At 44.4% G+C, this 24272-nt stretch overlaps 1 protein-coding gene across 5 annotated transcripts in view; it reads right to left on the bottom strand.

Moving 5' to 3' along the window:
- The window catches only part of PTPRU (protein tyrosine phosphatase receptor type U), a 359555-nt gene that overhangs the window by 49740 nt on the left and 285543 nt on the right, over positions 1–24272 (bottom strand). For all 5 annotated transcript variants that reach the window (XM_035119522.2, XM_035119521.2, XM_060275729.1 and 2 more), the window contains 6 exons: positions 22569–22759; positions 19141–19213; positions 14804–14880; positions 6930–6966; positions 5744–5841; positions 5511–5627 (listed from right to left, as the gene is read on the bottom strand). In XM_035119522.2, coding sequence (XP_034975413.2) covers positions 5511–5627; positions 5744–5841; positions 6930–6966; positions 14804–14880; positions 19141–19213; positions 22569–22759 — 593 coding nt within the window. The remainder of the gene's footprint in view (positions 1–5510; positions 5628–5743; positions 5842–6929; positions 6967–14803; positions 14881–19140; positions 19214–22568; positions 22760–24272) is intronic.

Below are 24272 nucleotides of genomic sequence, written 5' to 3' on the forward strand. Positions count from 1 at the left end.
TGTTCCATGAGTTGTTTGTTCTTGCTTTGCTTATTTAACACGGTGTTTATTTATTTGATTATATTGATTTATTTATTTTTTGCCATGGCTTATTATTATTATTATTATGAGCTCAACTTTGTTGTTAGAAAAGTGGCAGTGTGGTATAATGATTAGAGTGGTGGACTAAAACTAGGGTTCAAATCCCCACTGAGCCATGAAGTTCACTGCGTGACCAGCGAAAATCACTTTCTCTCAACCTAACCTAACTCACAGGATTGTTGTGAGGACAAAATGAGGAGGGCAGAACCATGTACACTGTCTTGAGTTCTTCTATATAAATGAAATAAATAAGTATGTAAAATACAAATATTAAAATCAAATCCTTTATAACAAATCCCGAACATTTACGCACCATTTATGTGAGGTTTGCTGCAGAAGCATGACTTGATTACAGTTTATGAACACATAAGGAAAAAGGAAGTGGTTCCTCAATTATAGAGGGATTTTTTTGCAATTAAACAGAAGGCTATTTAACAGGACCCAGAAGCTTGGAATTTGCATTTTCTCAAAATTGGAGGAAATAATAAAGTTCACTATGAAAGATGTTAACCACTGCAACAAACAGTTATCACACTCAATATTTAGTTGACCCTGGACGCTCACCTAATTTTAATTCATTCATTAATATACTGCTGACACACCTGAGTGGTTTCTAAGCTGCTTACAAGTTAATAACCAATGATGTGATTCATACATAACTAAAACAAAACAATTCCATCAACATGTTAAAAACATCCATAATTTAAAAAAACCACAACAAAACAATCCTGTTAAAAAGCATAACAATTAAACCAATTTGAAGAGCAATTTAAACAATCAAATCAGGAAAGTTCAAGTTCGGGGGAATACTTGTCTAAACAGGTGCATCTTCAACTGCCGGCAGAATGCCAACACCGATGGGGACCTCTTGTATTTACCAGAACTCTTGCTACGTATCCAGAACATCTAAGTATTGATGTAGGAGAAGCTGTTGGGAATTCTCTGACTTCAGGTGTGGCGTGATGCCAAGTGGAAAGCAATTACAGGTGCTAGATTTTGCTCATGAGATAAGAGCATATACACAGTAGTTTCTGACATGAAGCAGCTCTAATGGCAGGAATGCCACCTGATCATAATTCCCACCCAGGTGCCACGACTTCACTTTGGCAGATTCATCTCAGAAAAGGTTTGTGTATTTCCCATGTCGCTGCCCTCCCAGCGGAACCAGGAAGCTTTGATTCAGTTCAATTTTTTCATGTAAGACCCCCTTAAGTCACACTTTCCTCCCCCACAAACACACAGACTGAAATGTGCCTATCCTTCAAAATGGATACTTCTCTGAATTTTTGTGATGCAGTTCTCCAGCCCAGGAAATGTGCATGTGTACACTGCATACAAAAATACTTATTTGAGTGGAAATAGCATGCAAAGATTGCTAGGGAGGAATCGCTTTGAAGAGATGTGTAGACTGGGCAAAACGGCATGCAAAAGTAGGAACAGCAAGCGCTAAAAGACTGAAGAAGTGAGATCATTTTATCAAGCAAATAATAACTGCAGGCTGATGTGCAAATATTGCGAACTGAACTTACGCTTTTGAAAAACGAGAAACATAGAGAAGCCAACACTGACAGATTAATCTATCGCTTATTCACGGGATTACCCCATGATTGAAGGTCATGCTGTCTGCTCTCCTTTTGAGGATACAACTCCTTTCACCCTAAATCACTCATCATGGTTTGATATTGCATCTCTGTTAAGCTTGGCTGAGCTGGTATCATGATTTAATACACTGGCTCAGAGGTTCCGTCCTCTTTTTTGGTGGAGAAATCCCAGGCCACTGATTAAGTGGTCCTTCTCCCTGAAACTGGAGCTGCGGCGTATGCCTTGGAACGATTACAAGGCAACCAGATCCCGACGGAACTCGGGTACTTTACTTGTAACAAGGTTGTGATTTAACGTTCTTCTAGATTACAGGGTGAGGGGAGGTGAATTACAGTTGCGGGTGCCTCGAGATACAGTAGAACTGCTCAATAATTGCCACGAAGCTTTCAGCTCCTGTCTAGAAGACAGAAATAATTGTCCATTCCCTGTGCAATTACATGGCGCTTAGCCTGAAATTAAACCATCAAGAATGACCACGTAAATAAAGGGCTGTTCTGCGGCATTATTTACTGAGAGACCGTCCTTCAATGGAATACCTAAAGAGTGTGTATAAACAAGGAAGATTCAGATGGAGGAATTCTGAGCAACCAAGCGTGGTTGGCGAGAGGGGGCTGCCAAGGTGAGCAGAAGGTTTGGGTTCCAAAAGAGAAGACTGGAAACAGACAAAAGTCTCCCAGGCTAGGAAACGGCTACACCCAAATACTAGGTGTGTGCACTGGTTCTGTGCGTACTCTGAATTACAAGGCAATTTCGGGACGGTTCCCACCTTCCAGGAAGGTACTTGCTTTGCCAAGTGTTTTTAGAGAATTTATTTGATTCAGTGTTGGCCATTTGCTCTGTTCTTTGTGGTTTTATAATGTTATGATTTTATAGCTCTCATATGTTTTCCTGACTTCATTGTGCACTACCTTGGTATTTTTTTAATTAGTTGCCTTATAAATATTCTTATGAATATGAAAATCCTGAATTCGGATCACAGCATAACAAGATGTGTTGAGGTGAATCATGAACTCCCTACAGTTCTTTGTGGCTCCGTGGCTTTAGATCTCAAAAAACTAACTAACTAACCTACCTACCTACCTACCTACCTACCTACCAGACAATCTATTCACTGCCAGAAGAGGCAGCTGGCTGCCATGATGGCGGCAGCAGAAACCAGTTAAAACAAAACAGAAAGCAATAATTTAAACCCTGAAACATTCCGGTAACTTTGCTCCCATTCCCCTGAAATCCAGTTCCAGATTTTAACACCTTGCATTCTAAAGTCAAAACTGTACACAACACAGAGTCTATAAAGGAAGATGCAGCAAGTAGCAGCATCTCCAGGCCCAGGTTACCATTTTCTTCCTCATAGAAAACATTTCCAGATAATGTCACCATGTTTCCATCTTCTTCGTCAAAGGAAACCCTCTATTTGTGTTTGTTCACATCACACGCGCACCACAATATGAAAGTGGACTTTCAAGGAGCCTTTAAGCCAACTTGATGTTGACCTGTGACAATGCCTTCTTGGTGGTGGTTCCCTGTTTGTGGAATTCCCTTCCTGGCGAGGTGCATCTGCCTCCCTCACTATTGACTTTCAGAAGAAATGTTGAAATATTCCTGTTTACCTAGGCATTTGATGGCTCATAAGAAACTAATACATTAATAACTGTGAGGGTATGTGATTGTTTCTAAACTTTGTACATTTTTTTAAAATGGTTTTGAAATGTCTTAAAGACGTTTTTCTTTTCTTTTAAATGGTCCTCTTTTGTGGTTTGCTGTGCCAGGCCCCAGCAGAAGGAGGGATAGGATACAAAGTCAATAAACAAACTACTCTTCCTTCTACGTTCTTTCTACCCTCAGTATCTAAGGATATGATGCACATCCCTGGTTCTCATTTTGGGGAGTGAAAATCACAGAGCTGCAGCTGCAAACAAGTGTCCCAAATATAGCAACATTGTGCCAAAGAGTTATGGCAGATTGCAAAAGGGAGAGGCACAGAGAGAAAGCCATTTGGTGATGAACAAGTTCTTGCATGTTAAGCCTGGTCTGTTGAACCATTAAAAAAACTGGAATCTTTATGTCAGCGTTTCCTAAACTAGTGCCTCCAATGATCAGGGGTGGTGGGAGATGCAGACCAACAATCTCTGGAAGGCACCATGCTGGAAGGCACAGGAAGCTGATCAGCACTTTAATCTATGACCTGGGAAGAATGTCAGCACTTCCTAAGAATGTGTAATGATGGGGAATGATGTGTGCCTAATGCCTTTCCCTGCTACTTCGAAACAGCATTTTTTTAAAAAAAGAAAACAGGGTGGGGAGAAAAATTGTGTATACAGGTGTGCCTATGACTGATTGCTAGAGAAATTGATGTTGTGTGTCAAATCAGTGAGGACAACAATGCACAATAATCTTAGGATCTGAACTAATACATCAGGAAAGCCCTATCATTGGGACACCAACTTGCCTCCCACATTGAGGGGGCCGGTCATCACATGATGTGTCCCGCCCAGCACGAGAGCACTCACCCAGAAGCAGGGGGGGGATGACGGCCCCCTCAATATTGAGAGTAGGGCTCGCCCCCCACAAATATTGAGGGGGTCGAAGCCGCTTCCACCCCCTATGGTTGGCGCCCCTGCTTTTTTTGGGGGGGGATACCATTTGCTTTTGTGGATTAATAGCCTAAACATGGTGCTTTTTAACTATGTAGAAATCTAGAGGTAAGCCAATGGAAGGAAGGAAGGAAGGAAGGAAGGAAGGAAGGAAGGAAGGAAGGAAGGAAGGAAGGAAGGAAATTTCTTTTCCCCATCTCCACTCAAATTGCTCCACCCATTTTGCCGCCTGTGAGTAGAGTAAAAGAATTTCAAGCTCAACTGTGAAGATGATGATGAAGATGAAGATAGATAGATAGATAGATGATAGATATATAGATAGTTTAACATGTTGTAGGAAGCAGTGATTTTGCTCCCTCTTCTTTTAACCCACTGCTCCCTTCATCAACCAACACAAACTATCAATATCTTATATTTCAGTATTCATAGCCAAAATAAGAAGAAAATGGGTTGTGATTTTTCGAAAACAAACCCCTCCAGACTATTAGAAAATCCCTTCCCATCCCAGAATATTCAGTGAACGGGCCATTCAAATTTTATGGTCTGCAAAGAGGATGAAGCATTTCAGAAGGTCTGCTTTTGCTCAGCCCTAAACTATCCATCAAAATAATATGGTAGACCTGAAACTGGGGGACCTGCAGCCCTGCATGGTATTGGGACGCCATCATTGGCAATGCTGGCGGAGGCTGATGGAAGTTCCAGTACCAAACACATGGAGGGCAACAGGTTGAGGGAGACTGCTTTAGACACAGATGTCATGGGGCTACAACTCCCATCAAGTCATGACTATTGGTAATGCTGAAGGTGGGGGTGTAGCAGTTGGAGTCCACGGCATCTGAAGGGCCACACCCTAACCATAGGCTTTGCACATGAGCATTGCACATTACTCCAGGGACCAGCATGGGTGGACAAAATAGCAAGGTCTGAGGGTGTGTAAGTTGAGAAGAGAAAGATTACCCCCCCACACACACACATACACATAACCTCCCAGAAGGAGTCCTGATAGTGGAAATGGCTTCTCGATGCTCAGTGGCTGCTATTGTTTAGTTCTATAGGAGCCCTCCTGCAGTCTTCCTGGCCTGCAGACCTTTTTGCCAGCGAGGAGACCTCAGTGAAACACATCTCTGCCACCCGTTGCTGCTGGAAGATCATGGCCAATGTACCAGCTTTTGGATTCAGAGCAATGCTTCCACAGACAGGACTGTGCTGAGCTCTGAAGCGTGAAGAGCTTACCCTCTCCAGAGTGAACGTCCTCACGACATATTCCGCCAATGTCTCCGACTTCACCTGGGTAATTTTGATGTCGCCATACATCTCTGAGTCATCTGGCCAGTATTTGGAGCACTTGACCTGCAATAGCAAAATGAGATCAACATCTGTGTGTCTAAGGGTGGGGTGGGGTCAGGGCCAATAAAACACACCCCTCTGGAACCCACAGGGAGAGGAGAACAGAAGGAGTCTCTTACCCTTCCCACTTCAACCAGCTTGGTTATCATCACTATGCTAGAACAGTGCTCCTGCCACACCATCCGCCAGAAATCATAGATCATCTCCTGTTTGGGGCCTGAAGCATTGAGATGGAAGAGAACTAAGCAACCACGGAGACTTGCTAAAGGACGTCATGTGCAGAAATAAGGTGCCTATTGATTTGTTTCAGGTATTTTCCTGGCCGCCCTCTACCACAAAACTCTCAGGGGTGAGTTACAGCAGTACAATAATACAGTATTAAAAAGCAGTTGGAACAATGTAGTGGACATGAAAAACTGCACCAGGGAGTAGTGGAACTTAAAAATAAGACTTATCTGTCAAAAGCCAAGTAAAGAGGTGTGTCTTCAATGAATGGGGAGAACGATACAATGGTGGTGCCAGTTGCCTCTTTGAGGGGTGGGAATTCTACAGTGGAAAGCCACAGAGGAAGCCCTCTCCCAAGACACCTCCATTCCAAACTTCTGAGGACTACCAAGAGTGTCCCCTCTCAGGCATCTGGGGTCTAAATTGTTTAGTAAAATGAACAGCTTGAATTGGCATAAATTAATGTGTTGGGCTGTCGGAATCCACACACTCCATCACCTTCAAGATGAAGGAGGATCTGCCAATCCCCAGGAGTCCACCAATGATGGAGGGATTGGGAGGGGGGCACATATACATAGCATCTGGGCTCCTTTGGGAGGAAAGACAGGATATCATTTTAATTAATCATCATAATAATTAAACCAAGGGTGGTCCAGGGATTGAATATGCCAACCCCCACTCAGTTTTGCACTGTTGCTTTTTTTTTCTGGGTCCCTGCTGCCCACATGCTCAGGACCATTAAAAAAGATGTCATGGGAGATCCATCATTTATAATGATCTCCTGTGATTGTTATTTTTTAATAATAGCAATCATGGATAAAGGAGCGATTCTGATTGTGCTTGGGACATTGTGCGTGTACATGTGTGGGAGCCAGGCTTAAGTCTTCTGCCCTGCAGTTTTCTCCCTGGAGAAAAACTTTACATACTCAACTACTACTACCGTTGTTGTTGTTGTTGTTGTTGTTGTTGTTGGCAAGCATCACCATCATTATTCTCCAAAACAAGCCCAAGTGGTGCAGGAACGAGGAGGGCAAGAATACCAGAATGTGAAAGAGGAAGAAGATGATAAGAATGATTTACCTTGAGTGGCTATGAAGTGGTTGGATCTGTGGTAACCCTGTGAAGGAATAAGACAATGTGTTATGTTCCTATGGTAGGGAGGGAACAGTGGAAATACTTCTTGCATTCACATGGAACACCACCAGCAACATTGGTCCCAAGATCTGCTGCTCTTAAAGCTGATTTAAGCAATCCCCTTTTGGCAATCCCCTTAAAGCTGACTTAAGCAATCCCCTTACACCACACATACCAAAGCCCCAAAAAACTTCCAAAGTTGGTTAGAGGATGTCCAAATGAATCCTCAGCCAGGGTCTCTCTGAAAGCAAAGTCACTCAACCAAAATATCCACTAAAGCCCTTCCACAGTGCCTACATCTCAGTTTCCTGCCCAGATTCTGCATGATTTGGACCAAGACCACGTTCAAACCACACATTTAAAGTACTATGATGCCACGGAGGGCAAATACAGATCTCTCACTGTCCTCCCTCCAAATGGGCAGTGAGATGCTGCTGCTAAGGCAACAAGGATGCATTTCTTCTTCAAGAAAAGGTCATGCCATTTGGGGCATGTTAGTTTAGAAACAAGGCTAGTAAGGCAGAGCAAGATACATGGCATGGTATTAGGGGTGATGTGGAGAAAGTAGACAGAGAGAGGTCTTTTTCTCCCTCTCTTGTAATAGTGGAACCCAGGGCTATCGAAGAAAGCTGAGTGTTTGGAGGGTTCAGGACAGACAAAAGAAAGCGCTTCTTCCCACAGTGTACAGTTAAACTCAGGAACTCGCTACCATAACAGGTAGTGATGGTCACCAACTTGAATGGCTTTAACAGAGGATTATAAAAAATTTGTGGGGGGTAAATCTATCAATGACTATAAGCCATGATAGCTATGTTCTATCTCCATTGTAGGAGTCAATATGCCTCTAGGTGTCAGTGGCTGGGAAAGTGTGCTGTTGCGTTCATGCCCTGTTTGCAGGCTTCCCATGGGAATCTGGAAGGTATGAAGGGGGGGATTCTAAACACATTCAGCTGAACACATTTATAATTCTCCTTGCCATCTGGAACCCTGATAAGGCACAGTTCCTGATCAAAGGAAGGCATGCACAGGACAACAGGGAGCCAGACCACCGGTCCATCTAGTTTAGTACCATCTACACTGTCTGGCAGAGGCTCTCCAGGGTGTCAACTAGGGTTCTCTCCCAGCCCTACCTGGAGATGCCAGGTACAGAACCTGGGACCTTTGGCATGCAAAGCAGATGTTCTACCTGAGCTACAGCTATTCCCTAACACATGGAGAGGATTATATGCATGCTAGCTTGAACAAGCTTAGATCCTCATTCATCTCTTCCTGCTCAAAACGGGGTGGTCTGAAGTGGAGCTTGCATGTGTGAACCCAACAAACCCTCACTTCAATCCAGTTGTATGAACATAACTGGTGTCTCCACCCCTACCCCCGGCACCATCATACAGTGCACACAAGGCCAAACACAGGAGACTGGGATTCAGCCTGAGCATGGGTCACCTTGAGGGTAACAGCAGCCTACAAGAGCTTCCCAGCACACGAAGGCAGCCTTGATTAATGTCCACAAGCAGCAAGGAACTGAGAGCAGCACAAGAGCCCTGTTTGCAGCCTTGCTGTTCGCAGAAGTCATGTGGTCCTGAGTAATGATTGTGAACACCTTCATTCATCCAAGCCACTTACTGCACACATTAGTAACTCCTAATGGGGGAGCAGCGGCCCAAAGAGCAAAGAAAGATGTAACAGCGCCAGTAACCAATAACACAGCAGGTTGGCTTGAAAGCTAAACATGAGGCTCCCTGTGTGGCCACCTACGCTCTCATTTTGCATTTTATATGTGAAGTCATCAGTTCTGCAAAGGACCTAATATACACCCATGTTCAATCATCTAACCAGAAGGGGACGTTCTCCAGCTTGGAAAAGCTCCCTCCCTGCAAATATTCTCTGGATGCTTACATTCAAGCATGAGCCCTCAGCAAGCATTGATGAAGTTCACATCATTTGTGCAACCCATTATAATACATGTGACAGTCCTTCAGATATTTGAAGACAGTGTGAGTTAAAGTAGGTGTAGGGAAGCTTTGGTCCTGTAGATGTTGCTGAATGACAACTCCCACCAGTCCCAGCAAGTGTATTCATAGAATCATAGAGTTGGAAGAGACCACAAGGGCCATCCAGTCCAACCCCCTGCCAAGCAGGAAACACCATCAAAGCATTCTTGACATATGGCTGTCAAGCCTCTGCTTAAAGACCTCCAAAGAAGGAGACTCCACCACACTCCTTGGCAGCAAATTCCACTGTCGAACAGCTCTTACTGTCAGGAAGTTCTTCCTAATGTTTAGATGGAATCTTCTTTCTTGTAGTTTGAATCCATTGCTCCGTGTCCGCTTCTCTGGAGCAGCAGAAAACAACCTTTCACCCGCCTCTGTATGACATCCTTTTATATATTTGAACATGGCTATCATATCACCCCTTAACCTCCTCTTCTCCAGGCTAAAATTCATCTTGTTTGCTTTGACCCAGTTGTCTAATCTGTTAAGGTCAATGGCCAGGGATGATGGGAGCTGTTGTTAGGCAACATCTGGGGGAGAGGCAAAGGTTCCACAGACCTGAAGTAGAGGGAACCACCTTGTGTGCCCCCAACCACATTCTCCACCCCTGAATAAATATTTAAGGGACTCCTAAATGGAGGAAAGATGGAATAGAGGAGAGGGACTCAACATATACTTACTTCTCGGTTTATCCGAATCTTAGCAAGCCCAATCGGACACAGGTTCAAGAGAAAAAGAGATCAGAGACAGACAGATTAGTGAGACACAATCTGAGGAAGACCAGACTGTTTAGTAGAGGGAGTACATTAGACAGCAACACAGATGAGCAGAGAAGGAGCAGCAGCAAAGGACACTGGGATTTGATCTTGTTTCTTTTGCCTCACTTAAACAATCTAGACCGTCATGAACAGTATAGAGCTGAAATAAAGATTCACAAAGATTAGAAATTTGACAGAAATTCCCCGTTGGTTGGTTTGCCAAATTTTGAATCTGAAATTCTAATTTCAATTTTGAATGTGGCATTTGAGATATGAGTGTTTTCAGCATTCTGGCATCTTTTGATTTAGGCAGGTGTCCAAAAATTAGATAAGCCATCAATTGTAAAGTGTGGTAGATGTCATTGCTTGTCAGCTATCAAATACCATTGTATATTAACTACCAAAGTCAAATATCCAATACTGAAACCAAATTTGACTCAATTTCAGCTATAGGTATCATAAACTACTGGCAAGTCTTCAACTGTTCAGTGCATGTTTGATGTCAAAATTTGCAGAAGAAAACTTCTGAGACGTTTTGGAAGGAAATTAGTTTCAGCTCTAGGACAGGTTGTTTCAGAGGCTTTACACTTGGGGAGGGGTTTAGAGATCACTTATAATATTATATTGTCCCTATTCTGTTTTTGAAATCATGTGTTAGAGGATGGCCGTAATATGGACATAGACTGTATTTTTAACAGTTCAGGCCTGAGCCTCCAGCAAGCATTTGATGAAATTCATATTGTTACCATGCAGACCATTGTTGTTGTTGTTTAGTCGTTTAGTCGTGTCCGACTCTTCGTGACCCCATGGACCATAGCACGCCAGGCACTCCTGTCTTGCACTGCCTCCCGCAGTTTGGTCAAACTCATGTTCGTAGCTTCGAGAACACTGTCCAACCATCTCGTCCTCTGTCGTCCCCTTCTCCTAGTGCCCTCCATCTTTCCCAACATCAGGGTCTTTTCCAAGGATTCTTCTCTTCTCATGAGGTGGCCAAAGTATTGGAGCCTCAGCTTCACGATCTGTCCTTCCAGGGAGCACTCAGGGCTGATTTCCTTAAGAATGGATAGGTTTGATCTTCTAGCAGTCCATGGGACTCTCAAGAGTCTCCTCCAGCACCATAATTCAAAAGCATCAATTCTTCGACGATCAGCCTTCTTTATGGTCCAGCTCTCACTTCCATACATCACTACTGGGAAAACCATAGCTTTAACTATACGGACCTTTGTCGGCAAAGTGATGTCTCTGCTTTTTAAGATGCTGTCTAGGTTTGTCATTGCTTTTCTCCCAAGAAGCAGGCGTCTTTTAATTTCGTGACTGCTGTCACCATCTGCAGTGATCAAGGAGCCCAAGAAAGTAAAATCTCTCACTGCCTCCATTTCTTCCCCTTCTATTTGCCAGGAGGTGATGGGACCAGTGGCCATGATCTTGGTTTTTTTGATGTTGAGCTTCAGACCATATTTTGCGCTCTCCTCTTTCACCCTCATTAAAAGGTTCTTTAATTCCTCCTCGCTTTCTGCCATCAAGGTTGTGTCATCTGCATATCTGAGGTTGTTGATATTTCTTCCGGCAATCTTAATTCCGGCTTGGGATTCATCTAGTCCAGCCTTTCGCATGATGAATTCTGCATATAAGTTAAATAAGCAGGGAGACAATATACAACCTTGTCGTACTCCTTTCCCAATTTTGAACCAATCAGTTGTTCCATATCCAGTTCTAACTGTAGCTTCTTGTCCCACATAGAGATTTCTCAGGAGACAGATGAGGTGATCAGGCACTCCCATTTCTTTAAGAACTTGCCATAGTTTGCTGTGGTCGACACAGTCAAAGGCTTTTGCATAGTCAATGAAGCAGAAGTAGACGTTTTTCTGGAACTCTCTAGCTTTCTCCATAATCCAGCGCATGTTTGCTATTTGGTCTCTGGTTCCTCTGCCCTTTCGAAATCCAGCTTGCACTTCTGGGAGTTCTCGGTCCACATACTGCCTAAGCCTGCCTTGTAGAATTTTAAGCATAACCTTGCTAGCGTGTGAAATGAGCGCAATTGTGCGGTAGTTGGAGCATTCTTTGGCACTGCCCTTCTTTGGAATTGGGATGTAGACTGATCTTCTCCAATCCTCTGGCCATTGCTGAGTTTTCCAAACTTGCTGGCATATTGGGTGTAGCACCTTAACAGCATCATCTTTTAAAATTTTAAATAGTTCAGCTGGAATATCATCACTTCCACTGGCCTTGTTATTAGCAGTGCTTTCTAAGGCCCATTTGACTTCACTCTCCAAGATGTCTGGCTCAAGGTCAGCAACCACACTACCTGGGGTGTACGAGACCTCCATATCTTTCTGGTATAATTCCTCTGTGTATTCCTGCCACCTCTTCTTGATGTCTTCTGCTTCTGTTAGGTCCTTACCACTTTTGTCCTTGATTATGGTAATCTTTGTACGAAATGTTCCTTTCATATCTCCAATTTTCTTGAACAGATCTCTGGTTTTCCCCATTCTATTGTTTTCCTCTATTTCTTTGCATTGCTCATTTAAGAAGACCCTCTTGTCTCTCCTTGCTGTTTTTTGGAAATCTGCATTCAGTTTCCTGTATCTTTCCCTATCTCCCTTGCATTTTGCTTGCCTCCTCTCCTCCGCTATTTGTAAGGCCTCGTTGGATAGCCATTTTGCTTTCTTGCATTTCCTTTTCCTTGGGATGGTTTTTGTTGCTGCCTCCTGTATAATGTTACGAGCCTCCATCCATAGTTCTTCAGGCACTCTGTCCACCAAATCTAAATCCTTAAACCTGTTCCTCACTTCCACTGTGTATTCATAAGGGATTTGATTCAGATTGTATCTTACTGGCCCAGTGCTTTTTCCTACTTTCTTCAGTTTAAGCTGGAATTTTGCTATAAGAAGCTGATGATCTGAGTTACAGTCAGCTCCAGGTCTTGTTTTTGCTGACTGTATAGAGCTTCTCCATCTTTGGCTGCAGAGAATATAATCAATCTGATTTCGATGCTGCCCATTTGGTGATATCCATGTGTAGAGTCGTCTCTTGTGTTGTTGGAAGAGAGTGTTTGTGATGACCAGCTTGTTCTCTTGACAGAACTCTATTAGCCTTTGCCCTGCTTCATTTTGAACTCCAAGGCCAAACTTGCCAGTTGTTCCTTTTATCTCTTGATTCCCTACTTTAGCATTCCAATCCCCTGTAATGAGAAGAACATCCTTCTTTGGTGTCATTTCTAGAAGTTGTTGTAGGTCTTCATAGAATTGGTCAATTTCACTTTCTTCAGCACCGGTAGTTGGTGCATAAACTTGGATTACTGTGATGTTAAAAGGTCTGCCTTGGATTCGTATCGAGATCATTCTGTCATTTTTGAGATTGCATCCCATTACAGCTTTTGCCACTCTTTTGTTGACTATGAGGGCCACTCCATTTCTGCTACAGGATTTTTGCCCACAGTAGTAGATATGATAGTCACCCGAACTGAATTCGCCCATTCCCTTCCATTTTAGTTCACTGATGCCCAGGATGTCGATATTTATTCTTGTCATCTCATTTTTGACCACATCCAGCTTACCTCCACTCATGGTTCTTACATTCCAGGTTCCTATGCAATATTTTTCTTTACAGCATCGGACTTTCCTTTCGCTTCCAGGCATATCCGCAACTGAGCATCCTTTCGGCTTTGGCCCAGTCGCTTCATCAGCTCTGAATCTACTTGTACTTGTCCTCCGCTCTTCCTCAGTAGCATGTTGGACGCCTTCCGACCTGAGGGGCTCATCTTCCAGCGTCATAACTTTTATATGCCTGTTGTCTTTGTCCATGGAGTTTTCTTGGCAGGGATACTGGAGTGGCTTGCCAGTTCCTTCTCCAGGTGGATCACGTTTAGTCAAAACTCTCCACTATGACCTGTCCATCTTGGGTGGCCCTGCATGGCATAGCTCATAGCTTCTCCGAGTTATTCAAGCCCCTTCGCCACGACAAGGCATTGATCCATGAAGGGGCAGACTATTGTAATAAATGCTAAATAAAAGTTTTAGCTGCTCTGTCTTGTGGAGTATCTAGGTTGTATGCCAGTGGAACAGAGGAGGGAGACCATTGTTGGCAATTCTTCCTCATCACAGGAGCCTGACTAGAGGGCTAGGAAATCCTCCAGAGCAGATTTAGTAGGGAGTATGGAGGTAGCAGTGGGGTGAAATCATTAAGAATTACCTCCCACCCTCATTCTGTTGATGGGCTCCTTCTATCAGTGGACAGACAGCATTATATTTCACATATTGTGTGTATCTTCGCTTTATAGTTTTACAGTTATTGACTCATCACACACAATCTTGCATTTATTTCAATGTACATTTTTATACCATTTATTCACAGTTGGGGGGACAAATGGATTTCTCTTGTTCTGTTCCTTTATTGTTCCATGAACTTGGTCTGTGCTGCATTCTAGTTGGTCTTAATTTTTGTTTAATTGGGGTAATTTCTAAAATCAGTTCACTTGGGTCACATTTGGACTGTCTTTTCCTGGAAGAACTTGAATAATTTTTAGGAAACATGCCCATCTCTAGACATAACATGGATCGTTAAAAGATGGGGAATTTATATTTGTCCTTATTTGGTATGTGTTGGTGGGGGGGGAATACAACTCCCATCATCCCTGACCATTGGCCATAGTCACTGAGGCTGATGGGAGCTGTAGTGCATCAACATCTGGAGAGATACAGGCTCCCCATTCTTGAAGGAGAGTGCATATGGTCCTTCACATATATCTAACCCTATCTCCTTCTGCTGCTGTACCATCACGTTCCATTCTTGGAGCAAAAGGGAAAGGGAAAGGTAGCATTTTCCTCAGGAACCGAAGAACATTCTTAAAGACAGCAGGGGCAGATGCAACATCAGGCTGCATGAAGTGCGGAGCTCCAAAGGGTGCATGTGTGAGAGAGACACAGGGAGAACATGGAAGACAAAGAGAATTCTAGATCACACAGTCAAGAAGGTTTCTATGAGACAAAAAAACTCAAGACTCTGAGGTTTTGCTGAAGAGAAGGTTGCTGGCAAGGCGATGGAAACAGGTCAGGGGCGTTGATGCACTTACATCAATGTAGTTGGCATTGATATAGTCCGAGTTGGGGTCCCCAAGAAGTGGATGGAGTTTAACTCGATGCCGATCATCTGGAAACAAAATCAGATAGGACTATCAGTCCAGGACAGGCAGAATAGCCACTGGGTGACCTTAATCTCTTGACTCCCCATTTCATAAGTTCAGGGTGCTTTTCCTTTTACATTTCCAGTCACTTACTGGACAGTGGGTACATCAGCCTCCAACAGTGCAACTCAAACTCGGGCTACAAGCCCTGGTGTCATTCGTCTAGGACTCTGAAACCTAGATGTACAGCACAGAGATTTCCTGCAAGATGTACATTACAACTGAGTTCCTGCAGTCTTGGACAATCACATGACTCTTCCTACAGTGACCCACAATTGCAGTTTGCCATTTGCAATTTGCTAATCAAGCTCTGATCCTCAGGCACAGAACTCCAGAAAAGATGTCCTTCTCTTCTAACCTTTAGTCATTATTGTGCTACTCCACATCTCAGCCTGCCTGTGGGGTTTGGCCAGAACCTCAAGCTTCACATTCTTTTGCTCTTTTCTTTTGAAATCCAAGGCCTTTTGGCTCCCTAGCCACACAGAACAATGTCAAAAGCTTTACTGACTGAATTCTCCAATCTCCATGCAAAAGCCACAATAGGTACCTGAGAGGTTCCTCAAGGTTTGCCACAATGTAGCCGAGATCAAGGCTTTGCTCTAAGGTAGATTTAAAGAACAGGCATACCAGGGCTGCAACGCTTAAACAATTGATCAAGCAATGAAAAATCTACTGAGCTTTTAAAAGGCTTCTCCAATTAATCAGGCAGCAGTTATTCTATTAACCCCCCCCCACACACACACCCAAAAAACGCATTATTACATATTTTAAGGGATGTACTTGCAAATTTTGGGGCAGCAGATGCCTCTTTAGAAGCATCATTTCCTTTCTCCTATCTCTCACAAAGGAGGGAATGCCTCTTCTGACATAAAAAGCAGGACCTGCAACAAGATATTGCAGTAGCAGTCATTGGGGTGCTGTAGGCGAGGTGGTGATGCTCACCTGCTTTCCAATGCCCAGAGTCGCAGCTAGTTACTGAAACGAGGTGGCAGCAGGGAGTGCAATGTAGGCACAGTGGCAGGAGTGCTGGATTGGCTTCACTGCTCAGCTTGCACCATGCCAAGCTCCTTGCCCCCTTGCTCCTCTCCCTCTCAGCAACTCGAATGGATGCTCTGTGTTGGGAAGCCAGGTAAGCAATAACACCCCCACCCACCCCATGCCACCAACCAGGGCTGTCTTAAGCATATGTGGCACCAGGGTACAAAGATCCGCCTGCCCCCCCCCCCAGGTTGCCCAGTCCCAGGAGCACAGGTGGGCGGAGCTGGGCGGCCGCCTCAGCATCCTTCTGGCTCGGTCACCCCCAAACTCGGGGTGTAGCACCACCTGCAGCAGAAGAGCCCGTCGCAGTGCTCCGACTGATGGGAAGGCTCTTCCCCAGACTCAACTCTCAGGCCCCGGACTCTTGGCCTGGTGCCCCTGAGAGCCTGGTGCCCGGGTGCCCCGCACCCCTAGTGCCTATGGGTAAGACGGCCCTGCCACCAACTTCTGCTGGGGGTTGCAATGCATGGTGCTCCTGTTCAGCAACCCAGCCACACTATTCCATTGCCAGCCCCCTTCACTATACTTTTTCACCCTCTTCCAAGCTGCTATCAAGCATTCCTTACACACTGAACCCATTAAAACTCTTTGTGCTCCTTTTGAGGTCCCTCTTTTGTTTCACCACCAGATTTTCCAGACTTTTGCAAACCTTAAGAGTTTCCCCGAGCCCGACGATACCTTAGGGATGGGAGGTGCCATTTTGACGCTACAAACAGCAGCACTCACAGTCTAAACATTGGGAATAGAGGAAATGTATCTACTCAAGACGCATGAATACTTCGTCTAAAAATGAAGAATGCCTTATATTTGCAAAATTAAAGAAAAATGTTTTTTTTAAAAAAAAAAATTAAGAATGTCTTTCCCCCTTCAAATAGGCTGTTCTATATTCATATCACCATTTATTCGGATTGAATTCATGCATTCATTTGTTAATCAATTCACTGATCAACTGGAAGCCTCAGTTCTTATACCTACACTGATCCTGAATAAATCTCTTGTCTCTACATTAATAAACTCTGCAAAATTAATGCATTTGACTGTAAGATCATGGTTACTTGAGATATGGTGTTACCTAGAGGTCTAGTCTTCAACCATTTCAGACCTGAGACTCACCTTTAACCCACATATGCATCCTGGGGACCCACTTATTAAGTTTTACCTTCTATTTGTATGATGGTAGTGCTGCTGTTGTGACCCACCTTAGATCAGGCCATGATGTAGTTTTGGGTCCTGACTCACCAGTTGAAGACCAGTGACCTAGAAGGCATGTCACCACCCAAAGAAGACATCTGCTGCATACCAACTGACACCATGATGGTAGCAGAGTTGAGGAAAGGGCAACATTAGGATGAGACAGACAGCTTTGCTCCATGCAGGGCAGAAAGATGGAACTACCTCAACGCAGAGTGCAGTGAATGGGCAGCTCACTTCCCAGAGTTCCTTAAGCAGAACCTTCCCAGTGATCAGGTGCAGCCCGAGACATTTGGGCACCTGAGGCAAACCACAAAATGGCGCCCTCCCTCTCTGCCAGGGAAGAAGGGGTCAGTGACAATCTGCATCAGGAACAACGGGATAATAATCAGGTCTGCTGCCCCTATGGATTCAGCCGCCTGAGGCAGTCACCTCACCTTGCCTCATGGGTGGGTTGGCCCTGCCTGCCACCTGATTGTGATGTTTGGTTGGGGGACAGGGTGGAATCTGAGTTTGGCTCCCACTAAGCTGTTTTGAACAATTAGCTCTCATTTTTGTCATAATGTTCACATGAAATTTCAATTTCCAAAACACAGAGAATGGGAGGCTATAATTAGAAGCGGTAAAAATAGCTGGCTAGGATGGTATTGCAGAGGCAAACCAGTCTTTAGCAGAGTTATTTTACAGCACAGAGTCCAAGTGAATTGCAGCTTCCCTCTCTGTTCTATGGAGGAGGATCTCCCCGGTTACTCATTCAACTCTTTCCAAAACTCTCCCAACCACCAAACTCCACATTCTCCGACGGACAGACAGACACACCATGCAACCATGTGACGGACTTCTTGAACAGTTGACAAGTACTTGAAATGTTGCAGTGGAATGCTATCACACTCAGGTTTAAAGGGGGGGGAGCCCTTTGATACAGCCTCTTCTCCATTGATGGGCCCAGCTGACTCACTCAGTGGTGGCAGCAAACAACAATGGTCAGTTTCAGCACATCCTGAACAACACTACACTAGGAACATTTTGCCAATGCTGACCCTCATCACACTACAGAGCACAGCAGGTGTAACTGTTAGAATATAAACCCTGGCACCAGTTTACCTGTGAGATCACGTAACCTTATATATGCCCAGTTGACTGCTTTGATCTGCAGAACTGGCAAGTGTCACAGGTGCTACAAAATCCCTGCTCTGCCTTTGCAAGAAATAGATATTTTAGCACGACAGCACATACACTTCGGAACCCCCTGGCTATATGGAACAATGGCTCAGTATGAAGCAGCTTCCTTTGTTCCTTACAGCCTGTATTTGATACAGAATCAAATGGGTGGCCCACACTACCAAATTATTCCACACTAACTGAAACTTCATCTCTAGGGTTATTTCCCCTTGCACAACAACCCTGTCCGAGGTTAGGTTGCACTGAGAAAGACTAACTGGACAAAGGTTCCTGGCTGAATATGAACCTGAATCCTAGACTCATGGGTCCTAGTTTGGCGCTCTAACCGCTATGCGACACTGCTCTCGATAAATAAATGCTAGTCGAGCACCTGCACTTATTCCCTTCAGAGTTTTGAGGTCACGTCACGCTCCCGGCCCTCTCCTCCTGCCAGGCAGAATTTTATCCGGCTGCAACCGACTTTCCAGCCCACAAAGCCTCTGCTAGCAACTTGTGTGACATATTTAGTTCCAGGCAAACGAATGACACATCTCAAACTAAATGGAATCCCCCCAAGGTGTAAAGATCTGATGTCTGCAGGCTATAATGAAGTGGTTGCATTTGCAAACTGAACCCAGATTGGAGCAAAATGCAACCTCCGCTGTGCATTTGACAGTCCTCAGATGCCTGCAAACCACAACCCAAATGCATACTCTCCAGAGGCTGGGGAGTTTTGGGGCGTTCATACATTTGAAATGAAAGAAAGAGATTGATTTTTCCCTTCCTTGTAGGTTTTTTTTTTAAAAAAAAAGACAACTTTTGTCTCTGACACTTACAGGTTGGCATGTGATCCTGTCTCCCTTTGGTCTTGTCTTTCTTCTTTGAAGCATCCCAGCCTTCAAAGAAACTCTAGGAGGAACAGAAGTCTATTATCTGCATAAAGAATACTTGGGGAACAAGCACACATAATTTTCTTTGACAGCACAGATACCGGATGCTCCCCTAGGGGTGGGCTCCACTATACGGCATCAAGACTTACTGCCTAGGTGAGGTGTTCACAGTGGCTTGCCCAATGAATGACCAGGCAGAAGGAGGGGCACATATCTTTTGGGAATATTAAGATGATCTGCATTAAAATATTAGATGATCCACATTTTTTATTTTAAAAAAAACACGCACACAAAGCAGAGAATACACAGAGGGTCAAGAAATCTGAATCCATATTGCGGCCAACCACAGAGCAATCAAGTACAGCATCTGCAAAACAGAGGTAACTAATGTGTGGCAGCACTCAGTCTAATTTCATAGAATCATAGAGTTGGGAGAGGCCCTGAGGGTCATCTAGTCCAACCCCCTGCAATGCATGTGGCCCTAAAATTAATTTCTGCATAAGTGATCAGTTCAGACCTATGGCAAGAGGGATCTCTATCCCATCTCCAGTTACCTGCATGTTGGGGTAGGGAGGCAGAGAGAAATGAAGGGGTGGGGAGAGGCAGAGAAAGAAGTGGCCCCATCCACTTTTGGCTTTGGCCCCATCCACAGTTGGAATGTGGACCCCGACAGATTACCTTTGAAGAAATGTGGCCCTCAGCAGGGGGGGAAATGCCTCTAGAAGGGCATCTGATCTTGTTTGGTTACAGCATGGCACTGATAATGCCAACATTGAAGGTCCGATCCCCATATGGGACAACGGCCTATTCCTGCATTGCAGGGGGTTGGACTAGATGATCATCAGGACCCTTCCAACCCTACAATGCTGTGATTCTATGGCTGGCCACTGTGAGAGCATGACAATGGACAGATGGGCCTTTGGCCTGATCCAGCAGGGCTCTTCTTGAGGAGGCTGGCAAGCCTTCCCCTTGCAGTGTTTCCGCCCATTTGAGAAAGCTGTATGCAATCCTTAAAGGGCCTGTAATTGGTTCTGTAGTTGCATGCTCCAGCATGGTGGTAGAACAGGAGAAGCTACAGGGGAGTCACCCACAGATCTCAGAATCAAGCGAGAGCCACATCCTCAGAAACTGCCCTCTTGACCGTTGGGCTCACTCTTGAGTCTTGTCTTACAGATGGCAAGTACCATCTTAGAAGAAGCATCTGATTGGCCATTGTGGAAGCATAAAGCTGGACTAGGTAGGTCTTTGGGTCTGATCCTTATGTTCTTATAGGCATTTTCTCCTGCGCTAGAAAGGAGAATGCCTCTTGTAGATAATGCCTGATGCAGCGCATATGAAGATCATCTTAAAAACAAAGTAAATATCCCTTTCCCCTTGCGGTTTCCCACTGATATGTGTCGGGTGGGTATGCGTCCTTTTGGATTATAAATTGGCACAAAAACAGCTAAAATAGGTGGTTAATCAATGACAGAAAAATGGGGATTTAATTAACCAATCAACTAAAACTCATATGATTAATTGACTAAGGTTCCAGCCCTATGTCTACTTACTTGGAAGTAGGCTCCATGGAAAAGACTTACTTTTGTGTACAAGTCTGTAGGATTTCACTGCTAGGTTTTGTTCTGTTTTTCCAGTACAATCTTTTCCTTGTATTTTCAGGAGCAAGCACTGTTGAGTTAAATGGGACTCCAGACACACTATATATTTAAAGCACATCCCACCCAAAGGAATCCTGAGAACTGTAGTTTACCCCTTACAGAGCTACAATTCCCAGCCCCCCTTAACAAACTACAGTTCCCAGGATTTGGGTTAGTGTGTGTATGTGTGGCAGGAAAAGTGCAATGTGTGCACAGTCTGAGACTTACTGCAAGTTTGCATAGGACTTCACCCTTAATTGTGTAGCAGACATTTTTAGTGTGCTGTCTGCTCTAAAGTCAACTTAGGGAGGAACTTCTACATTTTCAAAAGCCAAGACCCTATGGACCACACATTTCAGGACCAGAACTGCTAGATTCCAAACTGCATCCCTCAGGTAGCAGCAGCAGCCATTGTGTCGAGAGGATGCTACATTTACCAACCCTCGAACTGAAGTTTTTACTCTGCTGCCTTAATTGCAAGTTTAATGTCTGCACTGTGCTGATTATGTGGCGTGTTTATTACTTTTAATTGGCTTAGTGTATAGTTTATTGTTGTTTTGCTTTAAATTACATTGTAAACCTCCCTGGAATAAATATTTTGAAGGGGCAATAGATAGGTAGGTAGGTAGCTATATATAGATAGAGACAGATAATCACTGGTAGGGTGGAAATATATTTTCATCGATGTCTATTTTCATTAAAGGGATTCCCCAAGGGGAAACTTTTAAAGTGGATTCATTCCACTACATCTGTATTCTCCCTCCCTGCAGAAATGATTCATCCCCCATCCCCCACCCCGATTATGGAATCTTCTGTTCCCCAGGGTTCTTTATTTCCTGTTATTACACATAGCTACTCTGTGTGTGTGTGTGTGTATGTGCACACACACACACACACACACACTTGCAAGCCTCGTGCGCACGTGAAATAACTGCAGCCCTGCTGCTATGAGCAAAAGAGAGAAAGTGGAAGAAAATAACATGTTGTCTTCCTTGTTCCTAATATCCAAGTGCCTTTCAAATGACTGGTTTGGAACATTTACAACAGCTTTTCAAGGTGCCCTAATTATTGTGACTGGCCCAGGTTTGTCAAATTCATAATATTGGAGAGGAGAGAATGTCTCCGACATCCGAAACAGTTGAACACGGAGACAGTAATATTTTTTGGCAGGGAGAATAGAGGGACCTTCAATAGGCATGTCCCACGGGAAACATAAACCATATTGTTCTGACAGTGTCGCAAAGCAGAGGGGCTGCACATGTTCCATTTTGATATGGCATAAGAGGTGATGTTGTGGTTTAGGGACACAGTGTCCTTTCAGAAAAGAAAAAGAAGAAAGGAGCCGGGAGACAGAATCTCCCCAGGAATTCCCCAGGCTAAGCCAGCATCTTGGATACTATGTCATAGCAATACAGGAATTCCAGAGATCTAGAGCTCAATTTGGGTGTTCTAATCTCCCTGTCCATCACCCTCCACATTGTTAGAATGGCATAAGGAAGAGTGGGGACCAGTGTGCTAGTCCCCAACCTCCTCACTGCACTCTGTGAACTGTAGGCAAATATCTGGATCAGAGAGGAGGGGGTTACTCTACTCACACAGGCGTCCTGTACAGAATTCTGGAGGATCAGGGTTCAAAAGAGGGATGTTTCTCTCACTTTCCCATTTTCAAGTTCAGTGGGCTTCACATATCACTATCAGGGATTATGAATTAGGTAGAGCCTGAGGCCAAATCCTCACCTCATACTCCTGTTTGAAGCCATAGCCTTCCGCAGTCTTCATCTGGTTGATGTGCTGGAGAAGATCAGCCACTCGGACGGCAGGATGGAGCTGACCAGTGTGGTAGGGGGAGCCTTTGCGCCCACACTGCCGCCGAGGGGAACCCCCTAACAAGCTGCTGGACTCATTGACAACACTGCTGCGCTGGTCACCTGGGAATGAAAGAACAAGATGTGACAAAGAGGTGGAAAAGGGAATCCAGAGAACAACAGGAACCAACACAACTCCCTCTATAAAGCGATGTAGGTCTGGGTACAGTCAGTGCTGAATGACAATTCCCATCAGCTCTAGCCAGCAGGGCCAATGACCAGGGGTGATGGGGGTTGTCATTCAGCAATGTCTGGAGGACTGCAGGTTCCACACGGTTGACCTAAGTAGTCTAACACTCCTGCTGCATTCAGTTCATTTGCCACAGACTGCTATGACACCCCACCCACCTACCCTGGGCAGCAGCTCACACTCCAACTTAGACAAGGGCACAGCCAGATCTTAAAAGCCAGTGGCAAAGATCACAGAAGAGCTGGTCCTCCACACTGGTTCTGAGCCAGAGCCTTTCCATGTTCCTCGGAACAGGTATCCCCATAGACTGAGGTTCCCAAACAAGCAACCATCTTCCCCACTGGAACTCCCTGCTCCTCGCCGCTGGATCACCGATACAAACAACAAACTAGGAAATAAATTGGGGGAATGAGTTGGAGTGCTAGATAATAATTTAAGCTACTTAGTCTCCGGGGGGGGGGGGGGACCAAAGGTAGGCTCGAGAGTGATAGCACAAGACTGAGAACACAAAGATTTCATTGGGGACTGCAGAACTTGGAGCAAGTTGCTTGTGTGGGGCTGTCCAAGGTCCTGAAAATCTGACTGTACCTGCTCAATTGCACCACATTCAGATGACCTGCTATGCCCCTAAGGTTCTTTTCTGGGTCTGCAAAATTCAGAAAAGTTTGAATTTTGAAGGACAACCAAGTTCACATATTGATTCAGATAATGTGAATTTGGTAGGTTCACCTTTCAATGCAAACAGAATTGAATTTCTCCCCCATCCCTACTTGGCAAATTCCACACACACACATACAAGCTTATTTTCTTTTAACTTGAAACAATCCTGTTAAGGGAGGACAGGGGGAGTTGTGCTTTATGATTTTCTACAAGGGCCAGCCAATCAGCACTCTGCACAGCCAAACATGGAGTTGGGATTGTAACATATTCATGATTGTCGCAAGAGTCAGCTAATCAGAACTCTGCACAGCCAGCTTCTACTGGAAAGAGGAAGGGAGACCTGGTTGCTCACGAGCATGGTCCAACTATACTACAAACTGATGATTTTAAACCAGTGCTGTTCTGCTGGTGGTGCACATGCTACTGGATGGGTTTTGAAAAGTACTGATTTAAAGCATGTGAGGACCAGACAACCCTGAATAAATGCTGCTTGCCCAAAGTTGGAAAGACAATAAAGTCCCTACCAGAGTGGACTGGCAGATTAAATTAATGGACTATGCAGAGATGGCAAGAATGACTAGGAAAATTAGAAATCAGGAGGATCAAAACTTCAACATAGAATGAGAGAAAATTATACTATATTTGACAGAGCACTATAAACACTAGAACTCTTTTTGGCGGGTCTTAAATAACTCTTGTAATGTTACAGAGACTTTGGATACAAGG

This window comes from Zootoca vivipara, chromosome 6, assembly GCF_963506605.1.
Source record: "Zootoca vivipara chromosome 6, rZooViv1.1, whole genome shotgun sequence".
Classification (NCBI taxonomy): domain Eukaryota; kingdom Metazoa; phylum Chordata; class Lepidosauria; order Squamata; family Lacertidae; genus Zootoca; species Zootoca vivipara.